The sequence below is a fragment of the Xenopus laevis genome, chromosome 8L (assembly GCF_017654675.1).
Source record: "Xenopus laevis strain J_2021 chromosome 8L, Xenopus_laevis_v10.1, whole genome shotgun sequence".
Taxonomy (NCBI): Eukaryota; Metazoa; Chordata; class Amphibia; order Anura; family Pipidae; genus Xenopus; species Xenopus laevis.
This window is the reverse complement of record NC_054385.1, coordinates 133,457,293-133,479,880: the sequence shown is the minus strand read 5'-3', so window position 1 is coordinate 133,479,880 and position 22,588 is coordinate 133,457,293. Positions and strand designations below refer to the sequence as shown.

Sequence of the window (22,588 nt, the reverse complement as noted above, 5' to 3'; positions counted from 1 at the left end):
TAAAAGCTCATTTAGACAAGTCACTGTCATTTTGGAACAAAGTGCTTTGGACTGAGGAGACAAAAATTGAGTTATTTGCTCATAACAAAAAGCGCTTTACATGGCGGAAGAAGAACACGACATTCCAAGAAAAACACCTGCTACCTACTGTCATATTTGGTGGAGGTCCCATCATGCTGTGGGGCTGTGTGGCTAGTTCAGGGGCTGTGTGGCTAGTTCAGGGGCTACTGGGGCCCTTGTTAAAGTCCAGGATCGAATGAATTCAACTGGAACTGGATGAATTCTTCAGGATAATGTTCAAGCATCACACTTGGAAATCTATAAAGACATTTATGCAGAGGGACAAGCACAATATTCTGGAGCCCCCCGACTTGAATATCATGGAAAATCTATGGGATGAGTTGAAGCAGACTGTCCATGCTCGGCAGCCATCAAATTTTATTTCAATAATTTTTATTGTGTTTTACAAAACAAAAGACACATAGGTAGCATACAGCAGTAAAAAATGGAAATGACAGCCATTACACAGATATGAAATCAAGAATACTGCAGTGAAAGGCTCATGGTACAGACAAATAATATGTAATAGGATATAAAAAATCACATCAGTACCAATAGACCAAACACAGTAGCTAACAGAATATAACCAGCCTTGCGTGAGAAAGCATAGTAAAAACACAAGGTGTATTTCAATAACAAATAACAAACTAAATGACAGATTCTCCAATGGACCCAGAGAGAGATGGGCCCACAAAGGGCCCCAAACAACCGGTTTAGGAAATTTGATTCAAATACTAAGCAATGTCAGATGATAACCAGGCCCGTACCTGTATTCCAACCACGGACCCCAAATTTTCAGAAATCTGCTATGGGAATCATTTAAGATACTGGTCATTTTTTCCTGAGACATGATCCAGTCAATCTTATGCTTAGCGATCTCAATGGACAATACTTCTGTCTTCCAAGCTTTTGCAATAGTGCTCTTAGCAGCAGTAGTAATGGCCGTAAAAAGTTGGAATTGGGACCGAGTGAGTTGGTCAGGTTTTTGCCCCAATAAAGCCGTTTTAGGATGTCTAGGAATTACAACTTGGAACACAGAGTGAGTCATAGTGTAAACTCGAATCCAAAAGCGACGCACACTCGGGCATTCCCACCAAATATGGAACATAGAACCCACTTGTCCACACTCACGAAAACATCTAGGGTCAGCAGATGGGGCAAATTTAGCAATCCGGGCTGGAACCAGGTACCACCTGAATAAAACTTTATAATTAGCCTCGAGCAAAGAAACATTTTTAGAGGATCGCATGACATTGCTCCAAATCGACTCCCATTCGTCACCGTCTAATTGACAGGTCAAATCTCTATGCCACGATTGTACGTAGGACAACTGATCCGGCACGACCTTGTCATAAAAATTCCTATACAGCAAGGAAATTACTTTCCGACTCAAAGGGTTGCGGGAACACCATAGTTCAAAAAACGACTGCGATGTATTCACCCCTCCTTCAGAGATCCATTGGGACCGGGCAAAATGTAATAGTTGTCGCATACGGAAATACTCTGAAGGAGGAACGAAATATTTATCAATAAGGCGTTGAGGGGAGTATGGTCCTGTATCAGTGTATAACTGTCCCAAATAGCGTACATTAGTAGAGGTCCACCATTGAAAAGCTGAAGGCTGTAACCCTGGGCGAAAGAGGGGGTTCCCTAGAAAGGGCATAGCTGGCGTGCAAGCTGTTAGCAAAGTATTTCTCAAACTAACCGAGTCCCAAATTTTCAGGGTGTGAGTCAGACATACACTCCCCGTTAATGGTCGCTGTTTAGGGGGACACCATACCAATGCCGCCGGAGAATATGGTAGGGTATATGAACTCTCCAAGGCAACCCAATGAGGGCAATCATGAACAGAGTGTAAAGCTAAGATTTGGGAGATCTGGGCTGCCTTATAATAATAGTGCCAATTAGGTAAGCCCAGACCACCTTTATCCCTAGGATAAGTTAATACAGAATGGCGTATTCTAGGGTGTTTCCTCGCCCAAACAAACTGCAAGATTTTAGAGTTAAACCGGGACATATCAGCTAAAGGAATTGGAATTGGGAGCGTTCTAAAAAGGTATAAGATCTTAGGCAAAATAGTCATCTTAATGGAATGGATCCTCCCTATCCACGAGATGTGATAACAGTGCCATCTATCCAACAAATCGTACAGAGACTTATAAACCGGGGGATAATTATATTTATACAGGGAGTCATAATCCCGAGTTAACTTAACCCCCAATATGGAGATAAAGTGGGGCTGCCAAGCAAATTCAAAGTTCAGTTGTAACAACTTTACTGCTTCCGGGGATAGATTGATATTAAGGGCCTCAGTTTTGTTATGGTTAAGATGAAGGCCAGATATTCGACTAAATGCCTCCAAGAGATTAAATAAATTAGGGAGAGAGGTTAACGGATGTGAAATTACAAGTGATAAATCGTCAGCAAAGAGGCAGACCTTATGATGAGCTCCGCCAACTGGAATCCCCTTAATATTTAAGTCAGACCTAATAGCGGCCGCTAGGGGCTCTATAGCTAAATTGAATAAAATGGGAGAAAGAGGGCACCCTTGACGGGTCCCCCTACAAATCATAAAGGGTTCAGACAGAAACCCCATTATATTAACCAAGGCGGAGGGGCCATGATAAAGCGAGTGAATCCAAGTTTTAAATTTGTCACCAAATCCCCATTTGCTCAGAGAAAAATACAGATAGTCCCAGTGAATAGAATCAAAGGCTTTACGAATATCCAACTTAAGCAGCATTGATTTAACCCCCGAAGATTTAGCATGCAGAGTCAATAGGATCAAACGTCTAATAGCATCCCCGGCGTGACGCCCAGGAACAAACCCCACTTGGTCCCTGTGTATGATTTGAGGTAGAAAGGAGTTGATCCTAATAGCTAATATTTTCCCCAACAGTTTAACATCCGTATTTAACACTGAAATCGGCCTATAATTCTTACAATCTGATAAATTGGAGTCAGGCTTGTGAATCGCAGATATCTGAGCCTTCAAGGTCTCAGCTTGAAACGACCCTCCCACTTTCAGGGCATTGAACATTTTGGTCAAGTAAGGGCCGACCTCAGGGAGAAATTTTTTGTAATAAATGTTGGAGAGCCCATCTAGGCCAGGAGCTTTCCCCGACCCCAAATCTCTAATCGCAAATTGAACTTCCTCTAGGGTAATGTCCTCGTCCATCCGTTGAGACTGGAATTCTGTTAATCTAGGGAGATCTAGATCCCGAAAAAACTTGTCATAATTAACCAGAGGGACATCACTCGGTTTAGAATACAATTTCTGATAAAAGTTGGCAAATTCAGTAACCGTTTTAGAAGGGTTCCCGGTCAACTGACCAGAAGTTGTCCGAATTTTATGGATCGTTTGGGGAACATTGCGTTCATTCAACTTGCGTGCTAACATCCTACCCGGTTTATCGAGACAACAGTACATCTTATGTTTAGCCCATCGTAATTTCTTTTCAGCATGAGTAGTCATTAATAAATCCAGATCTTTTTGTAACTGCCTAATCTGCAGAATGTGATTCTCCCATGGGGACGCTATCTGTGAAGCTATTAATTTATCCAATTCCCTTGTCAGAACCTTAATTTTAGAGTCTCTATCCCTCTTACGTCTGGAGCCAATCTGGATAAAACAACCCCTAATAACAGGTTTATGAGCTTCCCAGAGCAAAATGGGGGAGGAGACAGAATTTATATTTTCAGCAAAATAATCAGTAAGGGACTTTTGTATCGAAGTAACCACGTCAGGGAAACTCAACAGGGACTCATTGAGCCTCCAAAATCTAGTCTTGGGTTTTTCCAATATGCTAGATAGAGTAATCAGGACTGGACAATGGTCAGACCACCCAATATTAAGCATTTTAGCAGAACGAAGAGAAGGGACCAAAGTAGCCGAAAGAAAAACGTGATCTATTCTAGTGGACACTTTATGCGGGGCTGAATAATGTGAAAATTGCAAAACATCAGGATTATATTCTCTCCAAGCATCAATTAAACCAGAAGTGCCTAGCAATCCCTTAAAAGCAATCGAATCTTTACTAAATAGAGGACGCTGTTGGCTTCTAGGGATACTCATACGATCCCGCGACTGGTCCCAGATAGCAGCCATCAAATTTAACTGAACTGGAGAGATTTTATATGGACCAATGGTCACAAATAGCCACATCCACAATCCAGACACTCATCAAAGGCTATAGGAGGCGTCTAGAGGCTGTTACATTTGTAACTAAGTATTGATGGAATATCTCTGTTGGGGTGCCCACATTTATGCACCTGTCTCATTTTGTTATGATGCATATTGTATATTTTCTGTTAATCCAATAAACTTGATGTCACTGCTGAAATACTACTGTTTCCATAAAGCAAGTTATGTATTAAAAGGAAGTTGCTACTTTGAAAGCTCAGACAATGATAAACAAAACTCCAAAGAATTAAGAGGGGTTCCCAAACTTTTTCATATGACTGTATATAGTGAATAAAGTACTCCCTCTTGTAAATTATAAGGATAAGTTACCGAGGAGTACCTTGACCATACAGAACCACAAGGCCAAAGGCTAATTGTTTTTATACAGGTCATGTAACTCCAAGGCGACTTCTGATATCCTCCTATTTTACAACAGGGGGTACTTTATTTATAAGCAAGGAGGTTTAGTTCTCCTATAAGTCAATTATATCTGTCTCTCTCTTTTCTCTTTCTCCGTGTCTCCGCCACTTTAAGTTACCCACGAGCAAGTGAACCTGAGGTGCCATGATGGAAGAGGGACCTCCCAAACTGGTGGATTACTTTGTAGTGGCCGGGCTGACTCCAGCGTCTCGACCGTTGGAGGAAGAGAATCGCCAGCGCTCTATACGTTCTACAGAACTGGTCATTGATGTGGCAGTCATTGTGAAGGCTCAGGGGGAAGAGGTACCACATGGATTCACCTGTATAGAGACCACACCAGGGGGGCACTCGGCTGATCTGAACTCGGGTTTACTCACCAACCAGCACATGTACCTGTGTTACCGCAGGGGGAGAGACAAGCCTCCCATCACTGAGTTTGGGTAAGAGACTGATTACTTTGCCTTGCTATTATTATGATTGTCAGTTTTCCAGTAATGGTGACATGTCTTTCTATTGGCTCCTGTCCTTAGAGTCCACTATGAGGGGAAAGAACCTCTCCGTGCAGGTTTCCAGGTCATCGACACCACCCCATACAGTCACTCTGCCAACCTGAGCTCAGGGGGCCCTGGGAACCAGCGAGCCTTTCTCATGTTCAAACGTGCTTCTGAGTCCATGGGGCTGAATAGTCTGGGGGTGATGGATATCTGTATCATTAACCCCAGCAAGGGAGAAAGCACCCCCAACACTTTCTGCCGAGTGGAGAGGAATCTCAATACAAGTATGGTAAGGAATCCTCTATACCTGCTGCCACCTCCTGGCTTCTTCTCTAAAGGTGGCCGTACACATAGGGGCGAATTTACTAAAGGGCGAAGTGGCTAACACTAGCGAAAATTCCCCAGCGTGACGTCATTTTGCCACTTCACCGATTTACTGACGGGTGCTGGCATAAATTCGCTAGCGAAGTGGACTTACTCTAGTGCTACTTCGCACCCTTACGCCAAGAGAAGTTGCCCTGTGGCGAAGGGACGTAATTATGCTAATTCACTAAATTGCGGATTTTTGTGAACGTTAGCTCTTGCGCCGGACTTTACTTCGCCACCTCAGTCCAGGCAAGTGCAATAGAGTGAACAGGACTTGCTTCAAAAAAAGTTTACATTTTTTCAAAAAACGCTGGCGTCTTTTACTTTTTTAAAGGAGAAGGAAACCCCCTGGGCGCAAAACCCCTCCCCCTCCCCCCTGGTCTACCTGTCCCCCTGGGCAAATGCCCCTAACTTGTTACTCACCCCTCTGCGCAGGTCCTGTCCATGGAGTTCACAGTCGCCATCTTCTCCCACGCGCGTCTTCTTCCTGCTTTGAATGGCGTCTTCTGGCGCATGCGCAGTAGGAACATTTACCGGTACGGATCTACTGCGCATGTGCCGAATGTAACTAAGTGAAATCGGAAAACTTCGTGACATTCGGCGCATGCGCAGTAGATCCGTACCGGTAAATGTTCCTACTGCGCATGCGACAGAAGACGCCAGTCAAGCAGGAAGAAGACGCGCGTGGGAGAAGATGGCGACTGTGAACTCCGTGGACAGGACCTGCGCAGAGGGGTGAGTAACAAGTTAGGGGCATTTGCCCAGGGGGACAGGTAGGCCAGGGGGGAGGAGGGAGGGGGGGCAATACAGGGGAGGGGGAGGGGTTTTGCGCCCAGGGGGTTTCCTTCTCCTTTAAGGGTGATAGACTGAAAAAGAGCAAAAAAATTTTTAGGGTACCCTCCTTCCCTCCTACATTTTATAACATATGGCACCTAAACTATACTGTGGGCACATGTGTAGGGCATTAGAACACATTTATTAAGGTTCCCTGGCCTTGTGTAGTGTAATGTGTTTGCTGCTGCATATACGGCCATTGTACTTTAACTGCACGCCGTATGCAAATTTGCCATCACTAGCGTAACTTCGAACTCCTGATCGTAACATCGCTAGCGCAACTTCGCAAATGATCGGTAACTTGTGCGCAACTTCGAATCTTCGTGAATTTGTGCAACCCTGGCAAATCTACGCCTGGCGAATTGCGGCGAAGCAAACGCTGGCGCAACTTGGGAGGTAAATTTGCCCCATAGTGATCTCCAAACAAGCGGATCTCTCCCCAATGTGCCGGGCTATCTGGTCATGGTCCCTAGGGCCCAATGATTGGATCATAATGAAAGGAATACAGATGTCGGGTCGCAGGACCTCATCAATGCACAGATTGTCCACGATCCGACAGGATTTTTACCCCTGCCCGACTGTCGGACTCTCGGCCAGATATCAATCGGGGAAGCCCCATCGGTGGGCCCCACACACGCCAATAAGCTGCTGACTGGGTCTGTCGCCAGCTGTTATCAGCCTGTGTATGGCCACCTTTACTTGTGTTGCTTCTTGCTTTCCCTTTTCTCCATTGTGATTCCTTGGACTCCCTGTGTTGCTTGAAACCCGCTGGCTGTGCTCCTGACACTTTGCTTTGTATTCACAGTTTGGCCAAGCTCTCTTCCTTTGTTACAAGAAGGGCACGGCAAAGACTCACAGCCTTGTGTATGAAGCAGGTGAGTGTCTGTCTGTCTGTCTGTCAGCTCCTAGGCCCTCAGTACCCTATTTATATTATCCTCATCTTAACCGCAGGGGTGATCAGCCGATTCCCTGATACTGACAGTGAAATATTTCCCTTGCCTGAGATGGTGGCAATCTTCTGCCTGCCAATGGGTGCCACTATAGAGAGTTGGCCTATCAACACTAAGTATCACATGCCTGTCTTCTCCACATTTGTGCTGACCGGTGCTTCTGGAGAGAAGGTGAGTTGGGATCATCGCTCATTTCCTTTTTCACATAATTATGGGTTCCTGTACCACTGTATTCTCTTGCAGTGCTGTTAGTACGTATTTATACTTTCCTGACGCACACCCAATGCTAATGTCTCACGCTGCTGCAGGTATACGGCGCTGCTATCCAGTTCCATGAGCAATACCCCCGGGAGTGCCTGACCGAGAAGCAGAACCAATGCCTGGGGCTACTGAGTGTGGTGGACAAACGCCCTGTGACCAACAAGTCTGTTCAGACCAAGAAGAGCATTTGTGTCTTGTCTCACTGGCCTTTCTTTGACGTCTTCCAAAAGTTCCTCACCTTTATTTATCGATACTCCATCTCAGGCCCCCATGTTCTTCCCATTGAGAAGTAAGCACCCAACCATGGTCTAGTAGGGTGCTAGTAATAAAGCAGAGACAGAAAGGAATAGAATGATAGGATTATAATATGAGGGGATGTCGCTAACTCTGTGCTCCATTCTCCTACTAATGTGTTTGTTTATTTTTACTTTAGACACCTCTCCAACTTCATGTTCAATGTCCCCTTCCCATCCCCTCAACGGCCACGCATTCTGGTACAGGTGAGTGACAGGCTTGTCAAGCTTTTGTTTTTGGGTACACTGAATATCTCATAGGGTTTAACTTTGTTCCCACTGCTCTTGTTTTCTTCTGAATATGACATAAGAGAAGCCAAGCCTGCACGGGCAATTCGAATATTGTGGAAAATACCAGAGAGGGTTCTATAACCTGCTATAGCCCAGCACTTTATATAGGTAATGTGTGAGGCTGCATGGGCCTTGCTATAATTGAAATTAGCCAAGCTCTGTTCCCATCATCCTTTATTTTTTTTAGATATTTTGTAGTGAGAGCTCTATTTCAATGCTACGACTTCTATAATGGATGAATTCTTTAAAGGGTGAGCTCTGTTCCCCCAGCCATCTTTATATGTTTGTAAATTTTGCATAGGGTGAGCATTGTTTCTCGGTGCTTCCATCATTCTAGATATCATATAGGGTAAACTCTGTTCCCACCTGTTTTTTTTTCTCTACATATCATGTATCTGTTCCATCCAGTATTCTTCTGTCCATTTATCACATAGGGCGAGCTCTTTTTCCACAATCTTTCTTCTCTCTAGATATAATGCAGGGTGAGCTCAATTCCCAACAGACTTCTTTATTTTAGATATTACTTAGGGTAAGCTCTGTTCCCACCAACCTTCTTCTGTCTAGATATCACATGTGGCATCTCTGTTCCCACCAGCTGCTTTCTTGCTAGATATCATGTAGGATGAGCTCTGTTGCAACCAGCTGTCTTCTCTTTAAATATCAACATATGGTGAACTCTGTTCCAACCAGCCTTCTTCTCTCTAGATATCAACATAGGATGAGCTCTGTTCCAACCTTCTTCTCTCTAGATATCAACATAGGATGATCTCTGTTCCAACCTTCTTCTCTCTAGATATTAACATAGGATGAGCTCTGTTCCAACCAACCTTCTTCTCTCTAGATATCAACATAGGATGAGCTCTGTTCCAACCAACCTTCTTCTCTCTAGATATCAACATAGGATGAGCTCTGTTCCAACCAACCTTCTTCTCTCTAGATATCAACATAGGATGAGCTCTGTTCCAACCAACCTTCTTCTCTCTAGATATTAACATAGGATGAGCTCTGTTCCAACCAACCTTCTTCTCTCTAGATATCAACATAGGATGAGCTCTGTTCCAACCAACCTTCTTCTCTCTAGATATCAACATAGGATGAACTCTGTTCCAACCAACCTTCTTCTCTCTAGATATCAACATAGGGTGAACTCTGTTCCAACCAACCATCTTCTCTCTAGATAACAATACAGAGTGAGCTCTGTTCCAACCAACAACCTTCTCTCGAGATAACAATACAGGGTGAGATCTGTCCCAACCAACCTTCTTCTCTCTAGATATAAACATAGGGGTGAACTCTGTTCCAACCAACCACCTTCTCTTTAGATATCAGCATAGGGTGAGATCTGTTCCAACCAACCCTCTTCTCTCTAGATAACAATACAGAGTGAGCTCTGTTCCAACCAACCACTTTCTCTCTAGATATCAACATCGGGTGAACTCTGTTCCCACCAGTCTTCTCTCTTGTGTTTCAGATGTCCCCATATGATAATGTTTTGCTGTGCCAGCCAGTATCCTCTCCTTTGCCCCTCAGGTGAGATCTATTCAGGTATGAGCTAAATAAAGCCATTGTCATATTTCAGTGCCACATTTGGGATTCTCTTATTTAAAACATTGGGAAATTGGATCTATTTTATTTGGATAACATAAAAGCCTCCGGTAACAAAGGTTTCTGTGTTACTTATTCCAGGGTCTGGGATGGGTCCTGCACACCTAAAAAGTAAAATAGCCATATTTTCTCTAAAGCACGTCTTCTATACAATGCATACATAAATGACATTATTTAATGCTAAATATATTCTTTAGTAACGTGTTTTCACTCCTGATTAAGACTTCTCTCCTCTGGCAATATGAAGTCACATTCCCTACAGGGCATTGAACCATGCTGGGGTTATGTGCTTGGATATCTCCCTTAAAAGGTTTGTTCACCTTTGAGTTAACTGTTAGTGTGATGTAGAGAGGGATATTCTGAGACAATTCACAATTGGTTTTCATTTTGTATTATTTGCAGTTTTTGAGTTATTTTGTTTTTTTATTCAGCAGCTCTCCATTTTGCAATTCCAGCCATCTGGTTGCTATGGCCCCAAGCAGACATGTGACTCCCTAGTAACCATGCACTGATTTGAATAAAAGACTGGAATATAAATAGGAGAGGCCTGACCAGAATGACCAGTGATAAAAAGTAGCAATAACAATACATTTGTAGCCTTACAGAGCATTTTTTATATGTGGTCGTTGACCCCCATTTGAAAGCTGGAAAGAGTCAGAAGAAAAAGGCAAATAATTAAAAAACTATATTTATAAAAAAATAATTGCAAACTGGCCATTCTATAACCAAAACTTAACTTAAAGGTGAACCACTCTTTTATGATAAAAGGGAAGGCAGTTAAAGAGGCAGAATGGGGAAGGGAGTTGTTCTGGCCAAGAAAACAGAATACTGAATAGGGAAGGGAGTTGTCCCTTTAGAAATAGGATGCTGGAGGCAGGTAATAAAGGGTTTCAGCCAGTGACACAGAGTGTGTGTATGTATATATATATATATATATATATATATATATATATATATATATATAGCTTTTCAAGATGGACCAGCACTCCAGTTTATTCAATCAAACGTGAATATTTATTTGAATAGTCACTCTCGTGTCCAACGTTTCGGCCCACATCTGGGCCTTTATCAAGGATCATGTATATATATATATATATATATATATATATATATACACACACTCTGTACACATCTGTAGTCCATTGATCTAAGGTCTGCAGCTGAGCAGTTCAGTATTAGAACAAGAATTTTTAATTTTAAAACAATTCAAACGGTTTGCTTAAAATGGAGTTGATGGGAGATGGCCTTCCAGTAATCCAGAGCTTTGTGGATAACGGATCCCATGGCTGTACAATCTGATTACAGCTCACACACACATGTCTAGGTGCAGAACAACATCAGACAAACACCTGCTGGTAAAAAAGGTAAAGCAGAAGTGAGATTTTTGGGGAAGCAGCTGCACTCAATAACCGCCCACATGCAGACTCTCTGTAAGCTTCCTCTTCTGCTGCCCCCAAACCCTCCTGCTCTTTGTATTATTCTTATACTCCCCTCCAACCCACTGCAGCGAATGACAGATGCACTGATATGAACGGTTAAAGGGGAACTCCGCACACTTGAAGGGATTCTGTCATGATTTCTATGCTGTTGCTTATTTTTAAATTACACTGCAAATAATTCCCATTGTTCTGTTTTTACGCTGCTGGGGGTGATATCACTCCAACTTGCAGTACAACAGTAAAGAGAGACTGAAGTTTATCAGAGCACAAGTCACATGACTGGAGGCAGCTGGGAAATTGACAAAATGTCTAGCCCCATGTCAGATTTCAAAATCAAATATAAAAAAACCTGTTTGCTCTTTTGAGAAATGGATTTCAGTGCAGAATTCTGCTGGCGCAGCACTATAAACGGATGTGTTTTGGAAAAAAAAACTGTCAGTATCCCTTTAACTTCTATTGATTGCCATTCTTATATCTGGGTGGGAGCTGCCATACTGCAGGAAGTTAAAGGACTAGTAAGAGAGTAAAACTCTATTTCCCTCCCCTACAGTGGAGCGAGTTATGTGACTCTTCTGCAGAACCTGGGCCCCGAGACGCCTGTGACCCTCCTTCTTGCTGTTCTGACTGAAAACAAAGTGCTTATCCACTCGCAGAGGCCTGATGTGCTGACCAGTGTGGGGGAGGCGTTGGTGTCGGTGAGTGCCCCTGGGCAGGGGCAGGGTGGTTGTTAATGGCCATTCCTTCTCTGCCAGCTCCATGTCACTGGGGCCCCAGTCTGAATGCGTTTTCCTTGTTCCTCTGCAGATCATATTTCCGCTGAGATGGCAGTGCCCTTACATCCCTCTGTGCCCTCTCACCCTCTCAGATGTACTTTGTGCCCCTGTTCCATTTATCGTGGGGATCCACTCCAGCTACTTTGACCTCCACGACCCCCCGCAGGACATTCTATGTGTGGATCTGGACACTAACACCCTATTCCAGTAGGTTGAAGAACTGTACAACTTGGAGCCTCAGGAGTTAAGCTTCTCTTCTGATCATTTATTTGTATTCCAGGAGCGAAGAGAAAAAGATCTCGTCTCTCCGGTCACTTCCCCGCAAACCCTGTAAGGTGCTGCTGAGCACCCTGACTGACCTGCACAAACAGCTGGACGAGAGTGAGCTACTTGCACGCTTGGCCTACACATGAACTACCTCTGCTTGGTACCCATTGCCTTGCCCACTCCCCTGCAATGCTGCCTCCTGTGCTCCACTGCCAATCTTTCAGTCTTCTCTTCTACCTCTGATCCACCTGCTGTACCTGACTCCTCTGCTCCACTGGCACACCCTGTCTCTTTCCTCTTCTGTCTCTACTTACCCTGTCTCTTACCTTTGCTTCACCCAACGTGACATGGTGCTCAGTTTTGCTGTCACTCCCTGTTAGATCAGTATTACATAGTTAAGTTATAGTATAGTTATGTTCCAGGACAAATCCCTTCATTTAACCAGTAACCTTCTGTGTGGCACTGTATCAAATGCTTTAGCAAAGTCTAAGTAGATCACATCCACTGCCAACCCAGAGTCAAGGTCCCTGCTCATTTTCGCATAAAAGGCAATTAAATTAGTCTGGCAAGATCTATTACGCATAAAACCATGCTGGCACAAACTCATAGTATTATGATTTGCTATGAAACCAGTATATTATCCTTTATTAACCCTTCGAAAATCTTTCCTACCACTAATGCCAGACTAACTGGTCTGTAGTTTTGAGGCTGAGAATGGGATCCCTTATTGAATAGCGGCACCACATTAGCAATTCACCAGTCTCTCGGCACCATGCCAGACCTCAATTAATCCTGAAACATTAAGCAAATCAAAGAGCGGAGCTTGTTTAGTACCCTGGGATGAATACCATCCGGTCCTTGACCTTTATTTCTTTTTACATCTTCTAGTCTCTTTAGAATTTCCTCTTGCGTGAACCATCTACCATTACTTATATTATTATAATTAGGTCTATTAAAATGGAAGCCCTCATTAACTGTTCCTTCCCTAAGTCCACTGTTTTCATAGTTATTTTGATGGTTCTGATATTCCTGCCTCCCCTTCTACCAGGGCTGATCCTATCAAATGTGGGGCCCAATTGGGACCATGTTGGCGGGGCCCCTAGACAAAGTGTTGCTGGCTACTGACACACCAAGTATTTAGGAAAATAAGGGCATACAGGCACAAAATAGAAAGGAAAGGGGCAGACAAGGTAAGAGAGTGAGAGGGATGAAATAGGGGCACATAATAGGGGCACACAGGGTAAGAGAGAGAGGGAGGAAATAGGAGAGTTGACTGGGCCAATTAGTTTGGGGCAGGCTGGGCCGATTCAGCTTGGGAGCAGGCTTGGTTGGATTGGGGGCAGGCAGCGCCTATCAAGGTTGGAGGAAAGCTGGGCCTATGAGAGTTGGGGGCAGGCTAGACCTATGGAGTTGTGGGATAGGCTGGCTTATCAGAGTTGGGGGTGGGCTGGACCTATGGATTTGGGGATGGGCTGAACTCTCAAAGTTGGGGGCAGGCCAGGCAGCATCATGTGCTGAGGGAAATATTATCTGTGCTGCCCTGTGGTGCGGGGCCCCCAGAGGTGCGGGGCCCTATTGGGCCCAATTGGTCCAATAGGCCTAAGGCCGGCCCTGCCTTCTACAGTATCTTGGATCCTCTGCTCCACGTAGTGATTCTAACATGCCTGTCCCTTCCCTGTTGTGTCTGTCCCTGCTCTTCCACTGGACACTTTTATCCCTCACTCTGATACTTCTATATTTTCATCCCGCTACCATTTTATTTATGCGCTAGGTTCTCAACCCCAGTCGCAGACCATGGGTAGCTGCACTAACATGAGGTCTATTTGAATTGTTTGTGGATCTCCAGTGGCCATACTTATGAAGCCCAAATGTCTCCTCCTGTCTTGCTAGTGTACAACAAACCCATGGAGGAAGCAACTCTGGAGTTTCTGCTGACAGACTACGATTTGATCTATGGACGCCGGACGCAGTTAGAGCTGGACGTACGAGCAGCCTTTCTGAGGTTCATGGCTTGCTTATTAAAGGGATATCGCTCCTTCTTGCTGCCTATCACCCAGGCACCCTCTGAGCGGACACGGGACTCCAGCAACTTGTTTAACGTGGAGGGTAAGTGTGGTTAGAAGTGATAGACGGGGCATGGTCGGTGAGAATTGGTTTTTTGATCACTGACCACCCTGTTCTGGTTTCAGGTTTCCGGAAGTCCAGAGATCGGGCTCACCAGAAGTTCTACGCACAGATGCTAAAGACTCAGATGTTTACACAGTTTATAGAAGACTGCTCCTTTGTTAGTGACCGGCACGCCTGCCTGGAGTTCTTTGATAATTGCATAGAAAAGGTACCGGTGAGCCGAGATCAGTCTCTTGTAAATGACGGCTTTCTACTGTATGCTGCACATGAGCGTCCCAGATGCCTGCTGGGAAACTGTATCGACAGCAGGAATGTGATTTACATAATTCACTTTCCTTTTTACTTAGTGTAACATGGGATATTACATTACCCATTTTATTTAGGGATGCGCCAAATCCACTATTTTGGATTCGGCCGAACTCCCAAATCCTTCGCAAAATATTCGGCCGAATACTGAACCAAATCTGAATCCTAATTTGCATATGCACATTAGGGATGGGAAGGGGGAAAATATTTTTCAATTCCTTGTCTTGTGACAAAAGGTCACGCAATTTGGCCGAATCTGAATCCTGCTGAAAAAGACCGAATCCTGAACCGAATTCGTTGGATTCGTTACATCCCTAGTTTTACTATAGGGTTTTGTTTGCCCCAGGGGCATTTTACAATTTGTACCACTGGGGGGCAGTATTGCATTAATAGGCTGGCTCTCTAAAGCAACTCTCTCTTTTTTTTTTTTTTTACTCTCAGGTACAAATAGATGGGGAAAAGATGGAGGATTTACACCTGGTGGAGCTGGATGAGTCTCACCGCAGTGAGCACACTGTATTCATCATGCCAGCTGAGGAACCTCATGAACATGGCAGTGCCGAGACGCCTGCTCAGTACATGTGAGAGCCCTTTTACCATTCACACACTTCCCTGAGTTTTCCATTTGTTTCCCAGTACTCATACAGACTCTTCCTATGTTGCTCCCTCCACCTTCTGTAGGTATGACACCTTCCCAGTTCTCAGGAGGGAGCTCTTTGACCTACCACAAGATCTGCTGATGGCTCCACTGAACCAATCAAAAAGCAGTGCCCCAAGTAGCCCTGCCCCACGTCGGACCAAGCAGGTGATTAGCTAAGGAAGGAGAGATGGGTCTAAAGATTACAGGTTTCTGACATTTCTCTCTTTGTGGCAGGAGATCAAAATGGCTCAGGGTGTAGCACAGAAGTACTCCACCATGCCGGATATGTGGGCCAAGTGTCTGCTGGGACACTGCTATGGACTCTGGTTTATCTACCTCCCCACATTTGTGCGTGCCACCACCAGCAAAGTGTGGGCTCTTCAGACCGCCTACGATGCCCTTAAGCAGATGGAGAATAAGAAAGTGGTCCTACCTGATGAGGTAAGTGGATATAATGCTTCTGTTTTAAGGACAATGAACATGGGGCCTAATGTTGAGGTGCACTTTTCAAGTATCCCAAACACAGCACCAAGATGCCGTCGCTCTTCGTGACCAATAATGATCTTTATGGTGCATGTCCCAAAACCCCAACATATTGCTGGACCCGATCTCTCCCGGCACAGGATCATGTGCGCTGCTGGTGTTTAAAGGAACAGTTCAGTATAAAAATAAAAACTGGGTAAATAGACAGACTGTGCAAAATAAATAATGTATCTAATATAGTTAGTTAGGCAAAAATGTAATGTATAAAGGCTGGAGTGAGTGGATGTGTAACATAATAGCCAGAACACTACTTCCTGCTTTTCAGCTCTGATTGGTTACCAGGCAGTGACTTGAGGGGGGGGGGCACACTGTTGCTTTTGAATCTGAGTTGAATGCTGAGGATCAATTACAAACTCACTGAACAGTTATGTCCCATGTGGCCCCCCTTATAGTCACTGACTAACTCAGAGTTAGAGAGCTGAAAAGCAGGAAGTAGTGTTCTGGCTATTATGTTACACATCCAGTCACTTTATACATTACATTTTTGCCTAACTAACTATATTAGATACAATTTTTATTTTGCACAGACTATCTATTTACCCAGTTTTTATTTGTACACTTAAAGGAGAATTCAACCCTAAAGTAAAAAAACCCTACCCCACATAGACCCCCATCCCTCCTCCCCCCAGCCTAGTTGCTACCCCATGCAAATGCCCCTAACTCTTTACTTACCCCTCGTGGCAGATTCTGTCCAGCGGAGTTCATGGCAGCCATGTTCCGGCTCTTCTGTAATCTTAAGAATGAGACAGGAGCTTCGGCAATTTCCGTCACTTTCGGCGCATGCACAGTTGTCTCGAACTGGGAAAATGCTGCAACTGCGCATGCACTAATACAGCACTTACTTCCCCAAGATTACCGAAGAGAAGAAGATGGCTGCTGTGAACTCCGCTGGACAGAATCTGCATTGAGGGATAAGTAAAGAGTTAGGGGCATTTGCCTGGGGTAACGGCTAGGCTGGGGGAGAGGAGGGAGGGGGGGGATAGAGTTTTTTTTACTTTAGGGTTGAATTCTCCTTTAACTGTCCCTTTAACGGTAACCTGCCAATCAGCAGCAGCACGAGATTCTGTCAATGGAGTGATCAAGCCAAGTAGTATGTGGATTCAGTCCTATGATGTTTCAGTAGCGCTCGACCCCATCATTCATTTGTGGATCTGGCTACTGACTTTTGTTACACTGGCCAATAGGTGTGTTACCGGGTGCTGATGCAGCTGTGCGGTCAATACGGGGAGCCGGTTCTAGCGGTGAGGGTTATGCTTGAAATGAGAAAAGCTGGCATTGTGCCGAATATCATCACCTATGGATACTACAATAAGGTACCTGCTCCTTGCTCTGTATGTGTATATCCCACACTGGAGCCCCTGTATATATCTGCTTATTGTGTCCCCCTCTCTCTTGCAGGCCATATTGGAAAGTAAATGGCCCTCGAGCAATCAGAGCGGGCGCCTACGCTGGGCCAAGCTGCGCAATGTGGTCCTGGGAGCCGCTCAGTTCCGCCAGCCCCTCAAACGAAAAAGGAGACAGACCAGACTCAGCCTTTCACAGACAGACAGTGAGCAGCATCTTCTAATATGAATTAATAAACTATTTTCTCTGATTTCAATGTTATTCGTAAATTTGAATGCGAGTGAAATCAGTTTCTATTCTCTTAAACGGAAAAAACATTTTTTTTTCAAAAACGCATTAGTCAATAGTGCTGCTCCAGCAGAATTCTGCACTGAAATCCATTTCTCAAAAGAGCAAACAGATTTTTTTATGTTTAATTTTGAAATCTGACATGGGGCTAGACATATTGTCAGTTTCCCAGCTGTCCCTAGTCATGTGACTTGTGCTCTGATAAACTTCAGTCTCTCTTTACTGCTGTACTGCAAGTTGGAGTGATATCGCCCCCTCCCTTTCCCCCCAGCAGCCAAACAAAAGAACAATGGGAAGGTAACCAGATAACAGCTCCATACCACAAGATAACAGCTGCCTGGTAGATCTAAGAACAACACTCAATAGTAAAATCCAGGTCCCACTGAGACACATTCAGTTACATTGAGTAGGAGAAACAACAGGCTGCCAGAAAGCAGTTCCATCCTAAAGTGCTGGCTCTTTCTGAAATCACATGACCAGGCAAAATGAGCTGAGATGCACCTACACACCAATATTACACTTGCTGGTTCAGGAATGACATTTTATATTGTACAGTGAATTATTTGCAGTGTAAACAGTGTCATTTAGAAATAAGAACATCATAAAAATCATGACAGAATCCCTTTAACAATGTACGTTTTCAGACAGGCCTGTTTATAAGCTGGCTTCTGCTACATTGTTTCAGGAGTCAGAACCGTCAGAGAAATGCACCAGTCACATAGTTTTTCTCTTATTCTCAGCACATTTGCAAAGACACGCGGCCTCTGATCTGCCTCCACGACTGAGTCTACTTCGCCAAGCCACATGGGCAGGGAGCACACACAGGGAATTGCATGATATCTCATCGGGGAAGCTGGTAAAGAGCTGGAGTGTTAGTGGCACCGGGAGTGACAGTGACATGGTGGAGACCACACTAACGCACAGTGAGTTTGTCTGCACTATGAAATCTCAAAGTTTTCCAAAGTGTTCCAGATAATAGATCCCATATTTGTATGGCCCTTCTCCTCCCTCCCTTTTATAATATCTCTGCCCTTTCTGTTTCCTTCCCAATCTCTAATTCCTCATCTCCCAGTTTTGTACTCTCTGCACTTTCACTCCCGTACCTTCTCCTTTGTCTCTCTGTTCTCTCTCTTCCTCCTCTCTGCTCCTTCCCTGATCTATGTACCTCCTCTGCCTCTTGTCTGCTCCTTCCCTGATCTATGTACCTCCTCTGCCTCCTCTCTGCTCCTTCCCTGATCTATGTACCTCCTCTGCCTCTTGTCTGCTCCTTCCCTGATCTATGTACCTCCTCTGCCTCCTCTCTGCTTCTTCCCTGATTTATGTACCTCCTCTGCCTCTTGTCTGCTCCTTCCCTGGTCTATGTACCTCCTCTGCCTCCTCTTTGCTCCTTCCCTGGTCTATGTACCTCCTCTGCCTCCTCTTTGCTCCTTCCCTGATCTATGTACCTCCTCTGCCTCCTCTTTGCTCCTTCCCTGGTCTATGTACCTTCAATGTCTCCTCTCTGCTCCTTCCCTAGTCTATGTACCTCATCTGCCCCCTCTTTTCTCCTTCCCTGATGTATGTACCTCCTTTGCCTTCCATTCTTCTCCTTCCCTGACCTATGTATCTCCTGCCTCGTCTCCGGTCCTACCCTCCCTCTCTATTCAAATTACACGTACCTAGTGTAAGTACTTAGCTGGGCTTTTGAAGGCTATAGGCCACATATTTTGTAATATGACTGTTTGCATTTGGTTCCCAGTGATGGAAGATGTGGAGGGTATGAAGATGCCCAACAGACATGATGGAAGCCCATCACTGAGTGGCTCTCTAAGAAGGCCGTGTGGGACCCCACTTGTTCTCGGAGCCTCAGAGAATGGAAGCCTGTCCAATATCAGTTTACAAACAGATGCCACTGGCAGTGATGCTGTAACCTCAGAGGACTCGGAAGTCCTGATGACCGAGAGCTCCACAGAGGCCTTGCCTTGTCGGCCGGCCAGAGATGAAGGAGAGTCTTCATCCACCAGTAGCAATGGGAAACGCAACAAGTTTACAGGCAAGATACAGCAGCTTCTCTCCCCTGCCAGGAAGCCTGGGAGGGCCTCAATATTTTGCAAAAAGGCCTCTTTTTCAGAAAAACCATCCCCCCTCATCTCCCTCGGAGATCAGCATCAGCACTGGAGGAGCTTCAAGGAAAGCATTGGGCGCCCAGAGTCCACAGCCTCTGAGGTGAGTGAGGGGCACAGCACTACCCACTGGCAGGAGAGATACTGTAACTTTTCTTGCAAAGCATTATGGGTTTGTCACATGACTTTCTACCATTTTACTGGAACTCCCAGTAAATTAGTGATCTTTATATGTACTGGTGCTGCTCGGTCCCAACCCTTGTGCTTGGAAAAGCTGGTTAGAAGGGGTCCATCCATTATGTCTGCACTGACCCACTCTTCGTACCTGCACTCTCTTTCAGAGCTCGGTCTCCTTGGGAAGTGAAGTTGACTTGTCGGACACCTCCGTCTGCAGCTTCACTCTCCACAAATCCACCGACCGACTGACCGAGGGGGAACATGAAGTGCCGGCGGCAGAGGTGAGTCAGTGGGATGGTGTTTAGCAAGTGAGGGAATACAGGGATATGGGAGAGAGCTCATAGTACAAGTTGATCCAGGGACTGGTCCCATTGCCATTTTGGAGTCAGGAAGGAATTTTTCCCCCTCTGAGGCAAATTGGAGAGACTTCAGATGGGGTTTTGCCTTCCTCTGGATCAACTGGCGGTTAGGCAGGTTATATATAGACTTAAGGTTGAACTTGATGGACGTGTGTTTTTTTTTTGACCTGACTTACTGTGTTAAAGCACTTTGTGCACCAGGGATATAGCATGTGCCCGTGTGCATTATGGGTATGGTACATTACAAACATTAACCCATTTAGTGACTCCCTGTCCCAGGTGATGCTGTCCAGCTGCTCTCTGTGCCCAGTTTGCCACTCTCTGGTGTATGACGAGGACATCATGGCCGGCTGGACATCTGATGACTCCAACCTGAAAACCGTCTGCACGTTCTGCGGCAAATACTTTGTGCCCCTCCTCAACATCAGGATCACCGACTTGCAGAGCCAATACAGGTGCAGTATCCTGACCAATTGCAACTGCTCTTCAAGGGCCAGTATACTTCAAATGAACTTTCACAACAGTTTGCAGTTGGTCCTGATTTCTTTATATCGGGCCTTTGCGTGATTTAATTGTTTTTGTTCTCCAGCGATCTGGCTTTCTGTTTCAACTGTTAGTTGGTTGCAAGTTAAAAGGAAAACTATACCCCCCTAACAATGTAGGTCTCTATAAAAAGATATTGTATTAAACAGCTCAAAACCCTGCTTCATGTAAATAAACCATTTTCATAATAATATATTTTTTTATTAGTATATGCCATTGGGCAATCATAAATAGAAAATTGCCATTTTAGAAAATAAGGGCCGCCCCCTGGGATCATAGGATTCACTGTGCACACAAACATACCAAACAAACTTCTTAGGTCACATGAGCCAATGAACAGACAGAGTTTTGCCTTTTGCTTCCACACTTCTTCCTGTTACAGTTAGAGCTGCAGTATTTCTGGTCAGGTGATCTCTTCTTGTTACAGTTAGAGCTGTAGTATTTCTGGTCAGGTGATCTCTTCCTGTTACAGTTAGAGCTGTAGTATTTCTGGCCATGTGATCTCTTCCTGTTACAGTTAGAGCTGCAGTATTTCTGGTCAGATGATCTCTTCCTGTTACAGTTAGAGTTGCAGTATTTTTGGTCAGGTGATCTCTTCCTGTTACAGTTAGAGCTGCAGTATTTCTGGTCAGGTGATCTCTTCCTGTTACAGTTAGAGCTGCAGTATTTCTGGTCAGGTGATCTCTTCCTATTACAGTTAGAGCTGTAGTATTTCTGGTCAGATGATCTCTTCCTGTTACCGTTAGAGCTGCAGTATTTCTGGTCAGGTGATCTCTTCCTGTTACAGTTAGAGCTGCAGTATTTCTGGTCAGGTGATCTCTTCCTGTTACAGTTAGAGCTGCAGTATCTCTGGTCAGGTGATCTCTTCCTGTTAAAGTTAGAGCTGCAGTATTTCTGGTCAGGTGATCTCTTCCTGTTACAGTTAGAGCTGCAGTATTTCTGGTCAGGTGATCTCTTCCTTTTACCGTTAGAGCTCCAGTATTTTTGGTCAGTTGATCTCTTCCTGTTACAGTTAGAGCTGTAGTTTTTCTGGTCAGGTGATCTCTCCCTGTTACCGTTAGAGCTGCAGTATTTCTGGTCAGGGGATCTCCCTTTAATATGCCACTTAATATGATATAAACTATCTGTTGCTTAAATATTAATTTTGAGGGTATAGTTTAAACAGCATTTACACTTGTAGACTGGAAATAGGGAGACCAGGAAGGACGCCAAATAGATAACGAAGACCAATTGTAAAGCTGTCTTAGAAGAAAATACCACGTTCCTAATCTCTTCCCTCTCACCAAGGCTTCTCTATACAAAATCCGTGGATCTCCCCCTTTCAGTACCTCCCTCTCTACACTTTACTCTCTGGACTTAGTCATTAGTATGATTTTTGTCTCACATTAGCTCTTCCAAGGACTCCTCTGCCTCCCTCCAGCCTTCTACAGATGAAGATTCCCCAGCCCCTGGGGGCTCTGGGCCGGTGCTGAGTGACCGCTTCCAGTGTTTGGTTCTGGATGATCCCGGGCCGGGCCGCACGCCATGCAATGGATACTCTGACTCTGCCCAAGTAGGAGTCTCTTTGTCTTGTTGAATCGTAGTTGCACCTGCTTGTGTTAGTGTGTAGGTTCTTCTGAGGCTATGGTATCTGTGATTTCTATAGCAAAGTGCCTCTCTTCCAGTTACAGCCTCGTGTGGCCAGTGTGAGTTCTGAGTTAGTTACTGTGGCCTACCTGTGCCCACTGGTCTTGCGCAAGGAGCTGGAGAGCCTACTGGAGAATGAAGGAGGAGATGTCCTTTCCCAACCAGAGCTGGTCAACAGCCACCCCATCATCTACTGGAATCTAGTGTGGTACTTCAAGCGCATGGCACTGCCCAGTAACCTCTTGCAGCTGGTGTTGGCCTCCAAACACATCAGGCGCCAGTCACAGGTCAGTATGG

At 44.9% G+C, this 22,588-nt stretch overlaps 1 protein-coding gene across 2 annotated transcripts in view; it reads left to right on the top strand.

The window, feature by feature from the left end:
- Positions 1-22,588, top strand: part of dennd4b.L (DENN/MADD domain containing 4B L homeolog) — a 37,902-nt gene that overhangs the window by 11,965 nt on the left and 3,349 nt on the right. For both annotated transcript variants that reach the window (XM_018231714.2, XM_041573818.1), the window contains exons 3-25: positions 4,778-5,103; positions 5,194-5,446; positions 7,163-7,232; positions 7,309-7,478; positions 7,616-7,857; positions 8,002-8,068; positions 9,624-9,682; positions 11,747-11,891; positions 12,001-12,176; positions 12,250-12,350; positions 14,127-14,342; positions 14,426-14,571; positions 15,111-15,250; positions 15,351-15,474; positions 15,544-15,750; positions 17,037-17,165; positions 17,251-17,401; positions 18,225-18,407; positions 19,223-19,689; positions 19,928-20,044; positions 20,402-20,577; positions 22,055-22,217; positions 22,330-22,578. In XM_018231714.2, coding sequence (XP_018087203.1) covers positions 4,808-5,103; positions 5,194-5,446; positions 7,163-7,232; positions 7,309-7,478; positions 7,616-7,857; positions 8,002-8,068; positions 9,624-9,682; positions 11,747-11,891; positions 12,001-12,176; positions 12,250-12,350; positions 14,127-14,342; positions 14,426-14,571; positions 15,111-15,250; positions 15,351-15,474; positions 15,544-15,750; positions 17,037-17,165; positions 17,251-17,401; positions 18,225-18,407; positions 19,223-19,689; positions 19,928-20,044; positions 20,402-20,577; positions 22,055-22,217; positions 22,330-22,578 — 4,047 coding nt within the window. In that variant the 5' untranslated portion in view covers positions 4,778-4,807. The remainder of the gene's footprint in view (positions 1-4,777; positions 5,104-5,193; positions 5,447-7,162; positions 7,233-7,308; positions 7,479-7,615; positions 7,858-8,001; positions 8,069-9,623; positions 9,683-11,746; positions 11,892-12,000; positions 12,177-12,249; positions 12,351-14,126; positions 14,343-14,425; positions 14,572-15,110; positions 15,251-15,350; positions 15,475-15,543; positions 15,751-17,036; positions 17,166-17,250; positions 17,402-18,224; positions 18,408-19,222; positions 19,690-19,927; positions 20,045-20,401; positions 20,578-22,054; positions 22,218-22,329; positions 22,579-22,588) is intronic.